Here is a 16,944-nt window from a genome sequence, read left to right on the forward strand (position 1 = left end):
TTTACATATTTTTAAATTATTTACTATCCTAATATATTTTTTGGCCAGGTTCTTAAATAGACTTGCATGGTTTACTACTTTTTAGACTATATCGACACTTTAGAAGACTAATTAAAGATTTGTTAAACGGTCGATACTTCTTGTTTACATGACATTTTGACCCACTCTGAAGTAAAATTCTGGCTTCGCCACTTATTAGAGTCATGGTTAAAAGTTCTAACCTAAAACCTATAGTGCATGTTTGGCAGGTTAGGGTCATAGATTTCAACCCATTAATCCTCCAATCCGAATCTACTGACAGCTTTAATCACCAAGGGTGTATTTGTAGTACAAGTAACTACTTGCGCGCGTATTTGTAGTTTAAGATCTTCTTTATGAATTTGAAACTTTGTTGCATTGAAAATCGATTTTTTATTGTATGTCGACGATTACCATTACAAAGTCATGATGTGAAGTCTAAAAAGATAAGGATTGTGTGCGTGTCATCTTGTGGTTAGTTTAGACCATTAATAAAGGGATTACGCTGTGGCTGGCGGGTCCCACATACATGAATCGAAATTTGACCACACCATGTGTTTAATTTGCAGGAAGCTAGGTAACTCATCCCTTGCATCAAAACTGGGTATCGGGTTTCACCCGAAATCTCAAAAAGTTCGGGTCTGTCATCAAGTCTATAAATAAGATAGTTGAGTTACCAATCTACCTCACAACACAAACAGCTTCCTTATATAAGAAATATTTTTAAAAAAATCATGAATAATAACAATATGTATGCAATGGTGCTCTTTATACTTGTAATCACAACTGCTACTATCAACTCGATTTTGTGTTCTTCTTCGGCCAACATTAACGATGAGGAGATTTTAATGGTCGTGGAAGAACAAACATCATCCATGCAGCAGCCAGGGATGGTCAGTCTAATATACATTTCATTACCTATACCTACATCTCTTACAATATGCATGTTAGTTAATTAGCTTACTATATACATAGCTTATATATATATATAAGGCTATTAGGTACTAAGCTTAGATGTCGGACACTCACATATAAATTTTTTAAACCATAAAAATCATGAGGCCCAAACATTTATTCATTAAACAATAAATAACAAAATATTAATATATAAGGGGTTCCACACCTAAGCTTAGGTGTCAGACAACCTTATATTCACTTTTCCCAAATATATATCTATATATATAAGCTAATGAACTAAAGAGATGTGTTTTATTTTACCCTTAACCTATATAAGCATATATATATATATATATATATATAAAAGCACTCCCTTCCCACATCATGCATATATATGTATTAGGGGTGAGCAAAAACCGAACCGAAAACCGAAAAAAGCCGAGAAAACCGAACCAAAAATACCGAAAACCGAATCAAACCGATTGGTTTGGTTTTGGTTTTCTAAAAACCGAACGGATCGGTTCAGATTTCGGTTTTATATGCAAAAACCGATCATCAAAACCGAACCGAACCGAAAACCATTTATATTTTAATTTATTTTATATTTATGTATATTAATCACACTAGTTTATTTTAATGATTCATTTTTCATATTTATAGCACAAGACTTTGTTGAGGACAGTAACTACTAATTCCCTAGCTTGATCGAATGAAAAACTTCTTATATGACCATTATGCTCAGTTGCTCACTCACTGATATGAAGTACAATTAAAACAACGACTAAGCTTGCAATTGGTTTTACCTTATGTAGAAATCAATATATTGAACAAAACATTATTATTAACATAATTACAATATCAACTCCAAATATACGAACTACCTCTTTACGTTTTTCCAAAAACATTCGACATCATCATAAGATACAAGTTATAAGAAAACGATCATCAAACTTTTCCATGTCTAACAATACCAAAATTGATTCTATAAAAAAAACAAAATAAACCGAAAACCGACCCAAACCGAACCGGAAAACCGACAAACCAAACCAAACCAAAACCGAATCCAGCGGTTTCTGGTTTTGAAAAACCGATAGCTTCGGTTCGGTTTTCGGTTTTACGTCAAAACCGACCCAAGCTCACCCCTAATGTGTATCTACCATCTACCAATATATATATATATATATATATATATAATAAGGTTTTAAATTCATTCTTAAACAAATAAAAACTATTGGATGATTTGGAACCACTAGATCATATTTAATTATTTCAAGTTTATGATATAGATGTGATGCTTGATATTTAAGTATCTGAGAATATAATGAACTAGACACAAATGTTTATGTTGTGTAATTAACTACTCAGATATTTATTGTATGCAATGAACTTTCAAATCATGGTTATTGGATGTATCCGACCAATCAAAACCTTAAAAGTGGCGGTTTATATGGTTATCACATATACCCAGATACATCTAATAACCAGGATTTGAAAATTCATTGCATACGGTAAACATCCGAGTAGTTTATTACACAATATAAATATTTCAGTATAATTCATTACATTCTCATGTACGTATCCCTTCTATATATATGACTATCTTTTATTTTGTTAACTTTTCCTTATGATAATTTATATTTTATATATATTACTCCAATAAAACTTGTATGTATTCATATAAGCATTAAGACAAGATTGTGAAAAGTGAACCGAATATAGTTATATGGCTTAAGGATAAGTCAAGTATATGTTCAATTTTGGTTATCTTGAGTCTCAAACTATCATCTAATACAATAATCATAAAACTTTATGGTTTTTTCTCTATATATAGAAACATTTGTAATACGAGTATTATTTTATATCCTAACTTTGATTGTAAATGCGATAAATATGATCAATGAAAATTTGCTTATTTGTAAATTGTAAACCCATTTTGGCTAACATCTTTTGCATCATGATAGTATTTAATATATTTTTTAACATCTGTTATTTGATTATATTTGTCAGATTATAATATATGAAATGATAATATATCATTAATAATATGTTTTTTTTTCAATTACGCGGACAATAATCTAGTATATATGTATATCATTTTTGAGAAATTATAGATTTTAATCGTATGTAACAATTAAGTATGTTTTCTGTAGCGTTCCGCTAAGCATGATCAGAAGCATCCAGTTCAATTTGGACAATTGGGTCTAAAAGGTGGGAGGTCAGTGACAATATCGTCGCTTGTAAATGGCAGAGAGAATTGTGTTCCTCCTAATGGCGATCCGTGTGGTGCGTTTGATCGGTGCTGCGAAGGGCTCTCTTGCACTAATCCCTTTTCCGGAAGGTGCGTATTTAACAACAAATGCAAACAGTTGGGTTGGAAATGTTCACGAGTCTTATCTCGAAAAGAATGCTGTTATCCCCTTAAATGCAATGACAATTGGGACGGCTTGTGTGTTGAATAAGAATAACTACATCAATAATGTATGCATAATACTGGATTGCCTTATGTGTGTGTAATATTAATGCAGCATCCAGGTAGACATTAGGTCAGTATCTTATGTCTGTTAATTTGTTTCTTTTAATAAACAGTTAACAAACGGATATATAGTTTGGTAGCTAATTACGTACCTTATATTTGTCTATAGGTCCATTCCTGTATTTACTGTAAAATTTTCTGCTTCGTTCATTCCATTCTTCTCATGCGATGACTGCTAGTATATTTAAAGAGAAATATAACAAACAAATTATCGTGGTCATAACTTATACACTTATAATGCTACGAAACAGTGGTAAACATGCATATATGGAGATGATGGTGACCCACTGACCCCACCCTTTAGTCCATACACATGCATGCAAGATATGAAAACGTGAATATAACTTACTAGTAATTAATTATATATATTATACTAGGTGTTTTACCCGCACGATGTGCGGTTGTTTTAATTATATGAATATTTATAATAACTTTTAACAACTATACATTATTTAGGCATGTACATATAAATCTATATTATCATTAAATTGAAATTTTTACATTTATTGAAATAGATAAATTCAAAATATAACTCTTATTATTTATGAAAATCTTTGCATTTATATAAAAACATACTTTATCAAATATTCATATTAACTATCACATATTATACTTCATGCAATACTAATAAACATAATATGAAGTTAAAATGTAAATATAATGTAAAATCATAACGATCTTTTATTTTTTGTAAAGTGATGTGTGACTCATTAGAATTTCATCACACTCTTTCAAAGAAATAGTTTCATAAAACTTACTTCATCAAATAATAAAATTCATAAAAGTTGAAAAGCTATAATTATATATAGTTAGAAACCAAATTCAAATTATAATTAGATTACAAAGAACAAACCTATGATTCAAATTATGTTGAATTCACCTAATAATTGATAATAGTTTTTATAAAACGTAAAATCACCACCACGAAAAGGATAAAAAATTATATTACAATGTGATATATAATATTGGTTATATTAGATAGTAAAATTAAGAAATAAATAATTTGAAAACCAAATATTTTCCAATTTTAAAAATAGATTTTAAATTCATACGGTTTCTATTATAATATAGAATGTGATTTTTTACTTTTATTTTTGTAAGATTTTGTTTATATATAGATTTTAATTTAATAGTTTTAGATAATATAATTTTGTAGATTTATATATTGTAAAAAAATATAGAGATGCCACATAGGATAAAGATCTACGTGGCAATTTTTAAAAATAGTTTTAAATTGTAGAAGGCTTTAAAATGCTAGAATAACTATTGTTTTAATATTTATATAGATATTATATTTTATTATATATATTACATTACATTACATTACAATATCATTAAGACTCAAGTTTATGAACAGTGTCACTGCCACATGGCACTGTTCCGTTGGTTTATATTTCATTCCGCATACTATTTGGATTTTGCTATATCGGATCCTATTCGAGTTTTATTCTTTAGGTTTTTATTGGTTTTTTTCACAATTTTTTTTACTTTGTGTTCTTAACAAATATATTGGGCGCTGACACTGTTCTATTAGTCCATATTACTATATATTTTAAAGCCCATCGTTATGAACACTCACCATGGGCATTAATATTTTTACACGATACAATCATGTGGAACTCTTTAATTGGATGATGTTATATCCCGCATCATTATTCGAATTTTATCACATTGCATTCCGTTTACTTTTTCGATCTTTTTTTTTTCCACATATTTTTCTTGCACACTTTTAAACAAAAATATATATTCATGACATAATTATTTTTAAGCGGTTGAATAATAACGTAACCATTTCAACAAGACAATTAAAACCCCGCAACGCGGGATCCGGAATTTTTTAGTTATTAATGGAGATGCAATTATGAATAGTAACCGCCACGTGGCGTGTTACTATTCGTGGAAATAACCATGAATAGTAACCGCCTACGTGACATGTTGTTATTCGTCCACCCAGCTGCCAGCCTGCTTGCTTTTTTTTATAAAAAAAAATTCTTTTTTTAATTGTTAGCAGTCTGTCAGCTTGCTTACTTTTTTTTTGTGTTCGTTAATATAAACTTATAGACTCATTTGTGGTTTTGACTTTTAGCAAATATGTATTTCATATGCCAAGGTTCTTAACTAACGTATATACCGCCTACGTGGCGTGTTGCTATTCGTCCACCCAGCAAGCAGGCTGGCAGCCTGGTGGCTATTTTTTTTACTTTTTTTTTTGTATTCGCTAATATAAACTTTTTGAATCATTTTTAGTTTTGTCTTTAAGCATATATATATATTTCATATGTCAAGGTTCTTAACTAACGTATATACCACCTACGTGGCGCGTTGCTATTCTTCCACCCAGCAAGCAGACTGCCAGCCTGGTTGCTTCCTTTTTTTTAAAAAATTCCTTTTTAATTTTAGCAGTCTGTCAGTCTGTTTGCTTTTTTTTTGTATTCATTAATATAAACTTTTAGAATCATTTGTGGTTTTGACTATAAACAAATATGTATTTCATATGTCAAAGTTCTTAACTAACATATACACATCATCAATTAAAAGGTGTAATTATATATGTATTCGTTAATATAAATTTTTAGAATCATTAGTGGTTTTAACTTTAAGAAGATATGTATTTCATATGTCAAAGTTTTTAACTTACATATATAACAACACATCATCAATAACAAAGGCTACTTACAATAAATATATATTTGAAACAAATTTATCACTGATATAATATTTTTAATTAGACAATTGAGATTTCAACGCAATTATAATAAAATAATGCAGTTGTTTTAATGAGAATAATGAAAGACGTTGTTTATGAGAGTTCAATTCAAATTTAAACATTGACCATTTAATTAGTAAACTTAGAGAAAACTAATATCAACAACTTGAATTCTAGAGTTTTTATTCCTCTTAATAATTTTTCTATAACTACTTAATCCACTAATTCTTTATATTATCATATCTTTTGATGATCTTCTTGTTCTTATGTTTCTATTTCTTTTTAAAAAAAAATATAGTGGCAGTGATTTATTTTTTTTGTTAAGGGAAGTTTGTTTTTTGCACCGAAATCGAGTGTTATTAAAGTTTATATGTCATCGCATACTGAAAAGACTTTAATCTTCATCATTATGACAAACTTCGATGAATAAGAAATTACCTTATTCATGACATGAGACACTTTCATATACCGAACCCTTTTTTTTATTGTTAAGAGAGACATTACTATTTAGATCTCTTTCTTAAATATGGATTATGGAAACATCCGCAGTTGTGAGTTGTGACTTGTCCAGCATTTAGCCCATCAGTGCTTAACCCATCAACAACATAGTCTGGGCCTTATAACTCTAGCCCATTAGTGCCTATATAATTATCTACTTGTGTCTGTCTTACTGTCTACCTGGGTTCATCGATTGCTATTGTTTTTTTTATTTTTTGTTTTCATTCATAAAACCAACCAAGTGGGAAAGTTGTCGAAGAAGTATTATGAAAGAAGTCTAAACCAAGTGCCAATCTAAAATATTCTAACAATAAGCATAAAGATAAATGACAACTTGACAAGGCACTTCTAATAATGAAAAATAGGATTATGTAAAAGGGTGTGATACTTTTGAGAGATAAAACAAATAAAAAAAAACAAATAACTTTAAAAGGCTATAGCAATTGATCAAGCATCATATACACTTGACCATTTCATATTGCATTTAAAATAAAAACATTACTCTCTTCAATAAAAAAGTAATGTAGTGGTTTGAAGTTTCCTTAGTGACCAATAGGTTTCAAGTTCGGATCTCCATGCACCAACTTTGATATATGTAGGTATTCCTAAGAGCTTGACTTGGGAATACTTAAGTTTAAATCTGAGAGTACAGGATTTACCCCTTACCCCTATTAATCGTCGTGCCTTCAGGCGGATTAGTAGAAGTTTTTCCCCCATTGGGTATTTGAAACTCTCTAGCGTGGACCCGGTTAAGTCAATGTATGTTAGACATTTCGCTTTCGAATCACAACACAAAGTATATTGTATCGTAAATGCTAGACCCAGTTAAGAAAAATGAACATGTAGCTATTACGACTATAAGTTTAAGTATAAAACCTCTTACATACTGTATATTGTATCATAAATGCTCTTAAATACATATAAATTTTGTATAACAAACTTTTTTGCAAACATATTTACAACTGCCTTTATGTAATTTTTGTGATTGTTGGTTTTTTTGGGATTTTTTTTCCTGTTTGTAGACCATATTAATAACAACTGTAAACACGATAATTGAAGTCTCGCAACGTGGGGTTGAACATTATAGTCACACAAATAGACGGTAGTCCACCTTACCAAAAAAAACTTGCTACATTAAAACATGATAAACTTAAGAACGAAAAATACTAAAATAAGATCGAAGCTTAAAATCATTCACGGAAAAGTTTGTGAGCAATCTTATACGAAGCATACGCATCGATACACGCATATTACACTTGATCTTCGATAAACACTCGTGCATCCCAATTGCTCCTACACACATTCAATGGATTCTCCATATGAAGACTCACTACATCTATGCTAGATGCTTCAACCCTGGTTTCCTAGAGTACATGAAAGGCCATTTTCTTATTGTCGCGGCTCGAATGTCAGTTCAACTTCAACTCCCACAAAAGAAAACCTTGGTTTCAAAAGAAAGTTCTTGAGAGAATGTGGGATTTCATCCATGTAAACGCTGAACTATTAAGCATTTTGCATCATTTGCAGATTTGAGCTTCTTGTTTTCTTTTTGAATGACATCCAAAAATTTTTAAGTGAGCTCATTTGCCAAATTTAGCTCTTTGTTTTCCCATTTGAGTTTGTTATTCTCAACTTTTATCTCATGAAATTTGTTAAAAGCATGAAATTTGTCAGAATAAACTCTGACAACACAACTTTTATCATCCAACACTCATACACACAATCTTTGTGACTTTGCTCTTATTTCCAAGTCGGTTTTGTGGCTACTGCCAAAAATAAATCTTTCAAAATGGAATCATTTGAAAAGAGGTGGTGTTGTAAAAATCGACATCTTAGTCCAAAAACTTTAAAAACCCAAAAGTTTAAGGTGTAAAAGTTTTGTCCAATTAACTCAAAATTTCAGCCCAAAAAATCAAAGTTTAGCCCAACTAACTTGTAAGACAAAAGAAAACGAAAAAACAATAAAATTATATGGACAGCCAACACTCAGCATGAAACAAGGATGGTACATAAACCACCTTTTGTTTTTTATTTTCTTTTTGATAAAAACCCATTCCAAAGAAACAAAAATAAAAAAACTTTTTGTAAAAAATCATATGAGTTATGTGTTGAAAACGTATGGATACGGTACGGACGTTGCCCTCATCCGTTCTAAAGGGGTTGTCACCTGACGCATATGGAAATGGTATTGATTTGATGAGCGGCGATCCAAGAGATGGTGACCGTTGTATACGGTATGGGCGTAGTCCTTAACTTTAAGGGCAAAACCCTTAGAGATGGTTTTTTATTGGTTCTCACGGTTCTCACCATATATCTTGGTTCTCACTTGATCCCTTTACTATATATATATATAATTCACATCATGCATGTAACATATATATGTTTATACGGTTTCATATACTCGTACATGAGAGCCATGGTTTAGGGATGTCCAATCACGTATCATGGGGTTTCAATTTGCTAGAGTTTTAGTTTTGCTTCTATACGGTTAGAATTTGTATGTATCTCATATTCTTTTATTTTGTTTCTCATCATCTCTACACCTTGCAAGGACCAAGTCTCTTTAATCACAATAGGTCTTAATTAGGATGTCTGTGCATAGCTCTAATTTTTACTCTTATAGTTTTTATTATCACACTGAGTTTGTTTTATACATCGATCTAGTTCATTCGTGGAAAAAGGTAAAAATAGAAATTAGGCATATTAATTTAGTAATCAATTGATACTACGAGCATTTGGATATGTGGCTTGACTTAGAAAGGAAATAAAGGTGTTTTGAATTTTAAATGTTTTTTATATATTTTTTTACACAAAACTTGACAAATATACACAATATATATATATATATATATATATAATGAAATAAAAGAAAGAATAAAAAAATAAAACATCAAACCGGCTAAACTGGGTCAGCTTACATGGTCTGCTTAAGTCTGGTAAAACAAATATATATATATATATATATATATATATATATATACTATATAGGGGGATAATCAAATAAGAACAGTTTTAAAATAAGAACGGTGAGAACACCTTAAAAACATCATTTTGATGCATTAAAAGTCTATAAAACTGACATAGTGCATAACTAATTATCATTATTTAAGTGTTTAACAACACATTGATTCATCAAAATCGAAAAAATCACGTTTTTTGTTGGATGCATCATTTTAATGATTATGCATCCAAGATGGATGCACAAAACAAAAAACATGATTATTTCGATTTTGACGGATGAATGTGTTGTTAAACACTTAAATAAAGATAATTAGTTCTGCACTATGTTAGTTTTATGAACTTTTAATGCATCAAAATGATGTTTTTAAGGTGTTCTCACCGTTCTTATTTTTAAGAATGTTCTCACTGAAGTGTTACCCTATATATATATATATATATATAGGAAAGTTATTTTTAGTAGAAGGGTTAGAAAAAGTATAAAAAATATAAGGTATTTCCTCCTTCTTCTTCCTTCTTCCTTCCATCTCCGACCACCACCACCATAATCATCTCCGACCACCACCATGATCCTCCGGCGACGGCGACTATCTCTGGCGAGACCTGTAACTACAACTTTTTTAGCATTTTAAGGTTTAAAATTTCTAGGTTTTTTTCCTTCGCGAGACAACCACCAGCAGTCACCATCATCTCCGACCACCCCAACCACGGCGCCGGCGCCGGCATCAAGGGTTTCGCTCGTACCGTAGCAAACCGTCACCATCTTTTGGATCTCCGCCCATCAAATCCATACGATTCCCATATCCCTTGACGGTCAGCTTAGAACGAATGAGGGCCTCTGGCCCGTACCGTATCCACCCGAAAACAAACCTGATTCTCGCCGGAAAGTTAACTTACACATGTATAAGTTGTACTTACACAAGTGTAAATCTCGCCGAAGATGATCACCGTCACCGGGAGATCATGGTGGTGGTTGGAGATGATGATGGTGGTGGTGATCAGAGATAGAAGGAACAAACATGTGTAAGTTAACTTACACATGTACTTTTTGTACTTTTTAAAATGTTTGTACTATAAATAACTCACCCATATAAATCATATGTATGTAAAAATTCACATTTAATCAAAATATATGTGTATCTAACAAAGCATCAAACATAAAGCATTATCTTAACTTCTAGCTAAAAGCAATAAATAACTAAAAGATCGGTACAACTACAAATGAACACAACTTGATCTTAGAACAATTCGAAACGTAAATTTATAAAATTCTTATTATGAATCAATCTCTGTATACAAATGCTATAACAATGCGATGATTAATGACACATGATCAAGACCACACTTGGTGGGACAAACACCTACAATGTAAAATTGTAAACCACATAATCATGCCAACAACCACCTTAAGTATGACAGAAAAACAATCGAGACAACGCTCATCAACAAAGTTATTGTCACCAAGGAATTAAATGGGTGAATCAAATCCTCTTGGTTCACGACAATGACCAATATTTATGGTGGTGGTAGGGCTTGACATTGAATGGCGACTACATTATAGTCGGTCCATGAGCAATAAATCGGTCACTCTTCAATTATGCATTGACACATAAAAGTTTAATCATTAAAGTGTTTTTTTTTTAACCCAATATTTACTTTAATTGGAGTTGAAGTTGAAGATGATATTTCAAAGCTTAAGAATGAGTATGATTGGGGTGTGCTATTTAAAAGTGTAGATATTCGATCAGCCGCGATAAAGAAGTGACCCGGGAGCAAGGGCGTAGCTACATAGGGGCCGGGAGGGGCGCTCGACTCCCCGAAATTTTTTTTGCGATGTAGAGGGTATATTATTTTCGTGTAGAAAAATTTTGATATACTCGGTTTCGACCCCCCATCTTAATTGTGAAATTTTTTTTATATACTAAGCAATAAAATTGATCCATTACATTTTACATAAACCAACAAAATTACTTAGCCCAAACTAAAACTCATTACTTAAATAAAAACTTAGCCCACTGAATACAAGGTTCTTAAAGGTCGAAAGACTGAACTCTAATTTTTTCAGTGAATCGAACCAAGTACCAACCATTTGTCTCCTTTTTAATGTTTATTTGTCTTGGACAAATGTTTAGTTTTGTCGTGATTGAAAACTTTTTTTTATAATAATAGTATATAATTTTTTACCCGACCCGAATCGAATCACTGACCCGAATATATTACCTAAAAAATAACGTTAAGAAAAAAAAAATTAGATTCCGACCCCCCATTCAAAAATTTCTAGCTTCGCCACTGCCCGGGAGGTTAATTCCGTAGGCGGACAGAGTTTGAAAGATCTTGCAATGGATGTGTGTGCATGAGCAATTGGTCAGGAAGCAAGTATACGACGGTAATCGGTAAATGAAAAGTAAAGTATGCACAATGCATCTTTATTTCTATCTTTATGCACGCATAGATACATCTTTATTTCTATCTTTATCTTTATATATAGTAAAAGACAACTAGACTAATTACTTATTAACTAATTACAAAGCCTAACCAAATAAAATTAAGATCTAATGATGTCATACTTTTTATTTAAATTATAAATTATGGACTCACATAAAAATTACTCGTATCTTATCTTAATATATACTATAAAACAGTTGAACTAATTACTTATTAACCAATCAAATTACTCAACTTTATCCAATTGATTTTTGATGATGTCATTATTTAGATTTACTACAAATTAAAAATTCTAATAATCATTATCCAAATATATTATTATATTAGTATTTAGATTAATTTATAAAAAAAAAAGTCTCATTAATTTACACTTTTTTGTTTTCCATCAATTATTTACACGTTTCAACCCTAAATCTTAATGCATATTTGTTATTAGCCATCAATTCAAGAAGTTTTTTCTTAAATTTTTTAAAAATGTTACAAAAAGTATTTATATTTAATTTTTTAGAGTTACAATTGCCATTCAAATCAAAAAACCTAATTGTTATTAAACAATATGAAAACAATCTTAATTGTTATCTAATTATCATAGGACAGTGGTTGAAGATAAACATATTCATGTTATGGGTCGTATCATGATCAAACACGTATATTTGAATGTCAAGTACGGGATCACAAGTACGTATACTTGAATGTCAAGTACGGGATCACAAGTATGCTTATATTTTAGTTAATAATAATCTTTCATAATAATATCACATTATGAGTACAATTGGTTTCAAAAAGTTATATAATAGATAAATTATTGTAGCATGTGCCTTGTGGAATGACTACGATAAACATCTCATCAATATGTATCCGCTAATAATGACAGTGACGAACATATTGTTAATTTGTTATTGTACTACAACTTGCAAAGTATAACACTTAGAACCATATATCTTTAAAATTATAAGTTTTTATGAATTAAATGTATGAAGATCTAATATTGATAATTAAACCCCGTATCCAATATCGGGCACGGGTCTAAAATCTAGTTATATACTAAAAACAATAAATAACTACTTTTTAAATGAAGCCTTTTAATAAAATAAAAACTAAAAAGAATATGTATTGTTTTATGCTTATCATATGTTTGAAAACTATAAGGTTAAACCAATTTAGGATTTTTTATTTAAAAAAAAAAAAAACTTTGACCAAAGTTGACCCGAGTTTTGCCCCGATCCGGCCGATTCTTGACCGATCCACCCGATTTTTGACCGTTTCAGGCGAGTTTGACCGAGATTTACAAGCAACCAAGTCGTTGACCGAGTTTGACCCGATTCCAACCAACTCGACCCGTTTAACCCCTGATTCTGATTCCGATCCCGAGTTTCCGGCCGAGTCGGTCGAGTTTTACAACACTGCTCTTAATACGTGTGCGTGATGCACGGCCGACTCATAATTATTTATATTTATATTTATATATTCATGTACGTAATAACATACATTTAAAGTTTAATAATATTATTATAAATCATAATAGAGCAAAGTGAAGAACTACCAACACATACCGAAAAATTGCAAGGAAAACTAAGTTGATTATAAGTTTGTAACTTTGTATCGTGATCATGTTATGTGAACATTTGCCAATAATAAAAAACTTCAAAGTGTAACAATTGATACCTTTTTCTTAAATTCAGTGAGTTGAGGTATATCAGCGTTAATGAAAAGCTTAGTTTCAATAATGAAGAACCAATCGAACAACTTCCTAAAAAATAATGCAAATGTTATATCTAAGGGATAAGTATCTGGAAATGTAATAAACTATGCAGAAATGTTTATGTTATGTAATAAACTACTTAGATGTTTATTATATATAATGAACTTTTAAATCCTATTTATTGGATGCAACCAGGTATATGTGGCAACCATATAACCTGTCACTTGTAAGTTTTTGATTATTCGGATACATCCAATAACCTGGATTTGAAAGTTCATTACATACAATAAACATCCAAGTAGTTCATTACACAACATAAACATTCGTGCATAGTTCATTACATTCCCAGACACTTATCCCTATATCTAATTGAAGTATATTGTAAAATATTATATTATCTATACTACTTATTAAAGAAAATACCCCTCATGTTGAAAGTTACATGGGGGAAATGTCTAAAATGTCCTCTCATGTAATATTTTCATTTACCACCCTTAAGATATGTAATATTTTTACCTAGCACTAAAATATTTTCACTTACATCACCCCTTAACATTAATGATAATAACATGTGGATGTAGTGAACTATGACAAATTGTCTATGTTATGTAACGAACTTACCAAAACGGTCTAAGTGATGCATGTTACTGGTAAATTTACATGTTGCCAGTCACCAATCTTATTTCCCTTTATTTTTTCATTACGTGTCGTGTTTGACTTGTAACATGAAACTTTAACCCAGTTTTTTTAATTAACGGTTATTATATACTCGTATATATATATATATATTTATATATATATTTATTCTATATCTACATCAAAATGGTCATCCTCTTCATCATCAAACTAAATAACTTACATTAAATCTCCATCCATTTATATGTACATCAATCCATCTATTTATACAAATCCAAATCACAATTATCAGATCTGCAAATCCATATATATATATCAAGAATCTGGTTGGTGTTTGAGTTTCTTTTCTTCTTCACACCATCCATAGCCGAAATTCTGGCCAGAAGTATTGCCGGTGTTTAGATCGGGGTCTTATATGAAATTTCAGATATGAATTTATCATCACCGTTAGGTTGCCTGGAGGTTTAACCAGCCACCACTGGTCGGGGTTTTGGACAAAAGTGGGATGGTGGTGGCTGGTGGTTTTGGATTTTGGATCTAGGAGTGAGCTTGGTAGTTGGCGAGGTTGTTTTAGACTACGACGAGGTGGTCTTCAACTCCGGTAACTCGATAACTCTGGCAATGTGGTATTATTTTAAGAACAAAATGCCATATGTTATTTTACTTTATTCTTATATGAATCGGATTGGGGTCAATAAAAAGAGATGTTAGGTGACTAAGGGTGGACGGAGTGGGTGAGGCACCGGACCGGTACCGGATGGCACACCGCCCCGACCCCCCGGTACCGGTTGGGTGGGGAGCGGACTGGGCACAGTGGTGTCGGTTTGAGTGCCGAGTATTGTGACCGTTATAAAAAAAAAAAAGCCTGGGCCCCCCTACTTTTTCTCTCTTTCTCTTCTTTTTCTCTTCTCTTTCTCTTTTCTTCCTCATTTTTTTTCTTCTTTTCTTTCTGGCCGAACAGACCATCCTCCATTCTTTCTTCTTTATTTTTTTTTTCCAACCAAATCATCCATCTAAAACCTCAAAAATGAATAGGGGGAAGAAACCAAAAGAACCCACTTACTCAAATCTACCCAAAAAACGTAGAAACGCGCCACCGCTAAACAATCGCGATATTATGCCACCTCCTCCTTCGGAAAAAAATACGGCCGAAAATGTGTATAGGCCACAACGTGTTGAAGATTTCTTGAATAGTATGGATCCATTGTTTTTCGATTCTGTCCCGTCAAGTGTGCAACCGAATACCGGGTTTTCGGGTTTTGCGAATGAAACTCAACCCGGGTTTTCGGGTTTCGCGGGTGTTCATCATCACACTTCGCGACTCAGCAGGTTCAAGAAGAAGAAGAAGAAGAAGACGTGGAGGAGGAAGAGGTGGAAGCAATACCCGAGACCCAAGTCTCAGTTAAAGGTAAAAGAGAGTGTCGAAATTGGGGGAAGGATGAAGAGGCGTGTTTGGCAAAAGCTTGGTTAAACGTTTCTGAGGATCCATACGTCGGAAATGCCAAAACGGCGGGTTCGTTTTGGAAGAAGGTGAAGTTTCAGTTGGACTCACACTTGAACCATGAGTCGGGACGTACCCCTGAAATGTGTCGGTCGAAATGGAAGGATTTGAAACATAAGGTGTCGGGTTTTTGTGGTATTTACAATGTGAAGAAAAGTAAGATGTCGAGTGGCCAAAGTGGCGAGGATGTGTTTAAGGCGGCCGTGGCATTGTATATGCGGAAATACAATAACAAGTCCGGGTTTCCGCATGTAGAGGCGTGGCAGGTTTTGAGGAGATGACCAAAATGGTCGGAGGTTCTTACTTTGGAGGGGATTTGTGAAGAGTCGGGTAGCAAAAGGGAAAGAACGGAAGGGTTTGTCTATGTACGTTCATCAGGGGAGCCGTCAATCCATATTGACTTGAATGAGGACCACTTGGAGCAAGAAGAGGAGGGAGCGAACGACATGGATGATGCACCAGTACATCAGGCTCTGCCACCCCGCCGTAAAGCTAAGGGTAAGCAGGCTGCTCCTTCCGCCTCTACTACATCTGAGGAGTTCTTGAAGATGGTCGCGGAGTTGAAATGCGACAATGAGGATAAAAAACGAGCTCGGGAGGAGAAGATGCAGATGCAGAAGGCGATGATGGATAGCTATATGGCGGCGGAGGAGGCTAGGAAGAAATGGGATGAGGAGATGACACGGATGGTCCAGAGTCAGCAGCGACAGAATGATATGGACTTCGTGACCAGGCCACACGATCACCTCAGCGGGCCGATGTTGGAGATGGTTTTGGCGCAGAAACGCGCCCTTTGTGAGCAGTACGGATGGTCGGCGCCTTAGTTGTATGTTTATGTTGATTAAGTTTTATGTTTTACTTGTTTTCGTATGTTTGAATAAGATTATGTGTTTTATTTGTGTTTTTAAGTTGTATTAGTTTTAGTTTATTAAATAAAATGTTTTAGTTTTAAAAATAAATAGAAATGAAATTAAATAGAAAAGGGTGGGGAGGGGAGGGGAGAGGTGGTGAAGTGCTCCTAGGTTTCGGGGAGGGGAGGAGAAGAAAAA

The 16,944-nt window shown here is 32.6% G+C and overlaps 1 protein-coding gene across 1 annotated transcript; it reads left to right on the top strand.

The window, feature by feature from the left end:
• Positions 1-15,421: 15,421 nt before the first annotated feature.
• LOC122597335 (glutathione S-transferase T2-like) lies at positions 15,422-16,719 on the top strand. The gene is made up of 3 exons (XM_043769938.1): positions 15,422-15,625; positions 15,724-16,161; positions 16,207-16,719. The coding sequence occupies exons 1-3, from the start codon at positions 15,422-15,424 to the stop codon at positions 16,717-16,719; spliced, it is 1,155 nt and encodes a 384-aa protein (XP_043625873.1).
• Positions 16,720-16,944: the final 225 nt, after the last annotated feature.

This window comes from Erigeron canadensis, chromosome 4 (genome assembly GCF_010389155.1).
Source record: "Erigeron canadensis isolate Cc75 chromosome 4, C_canadensis_v1, whole genome shotgun sequence".
Lineage (NCBI taxonomy): Eukaryota > Viridiplantae > Streptophyta > Magnoliopsida > Asterales > Asteraceae > Erigeron > Erigeron canadensis.

Excerpts from the sequence above, each read along its gene's own strand:
- LOC122597335 (XM_043769938.1), top strand. The coding sequence starts at position 15,422 with ATGAATAGGGGGAAGAAACCAAAAGAACCCACTTACTCAAATCTACCC. Across the intron at positions 15,626-15,723 it reads TCGATTCTGTCCCGTCAAGT|GTTCAAGAAGAAGAAGAAGA; the intron begins GTGCAACCGAAT and ends GCGACTCAGCAG. Across the intron at positions 16,162-16,206 it reads CGCATGTAGAGGCGTGGCAG|GGGATTTGTGAAGAGTCGGG; the intron begins GTTTTGAGGAGA and ends CTTACTTTGGAG.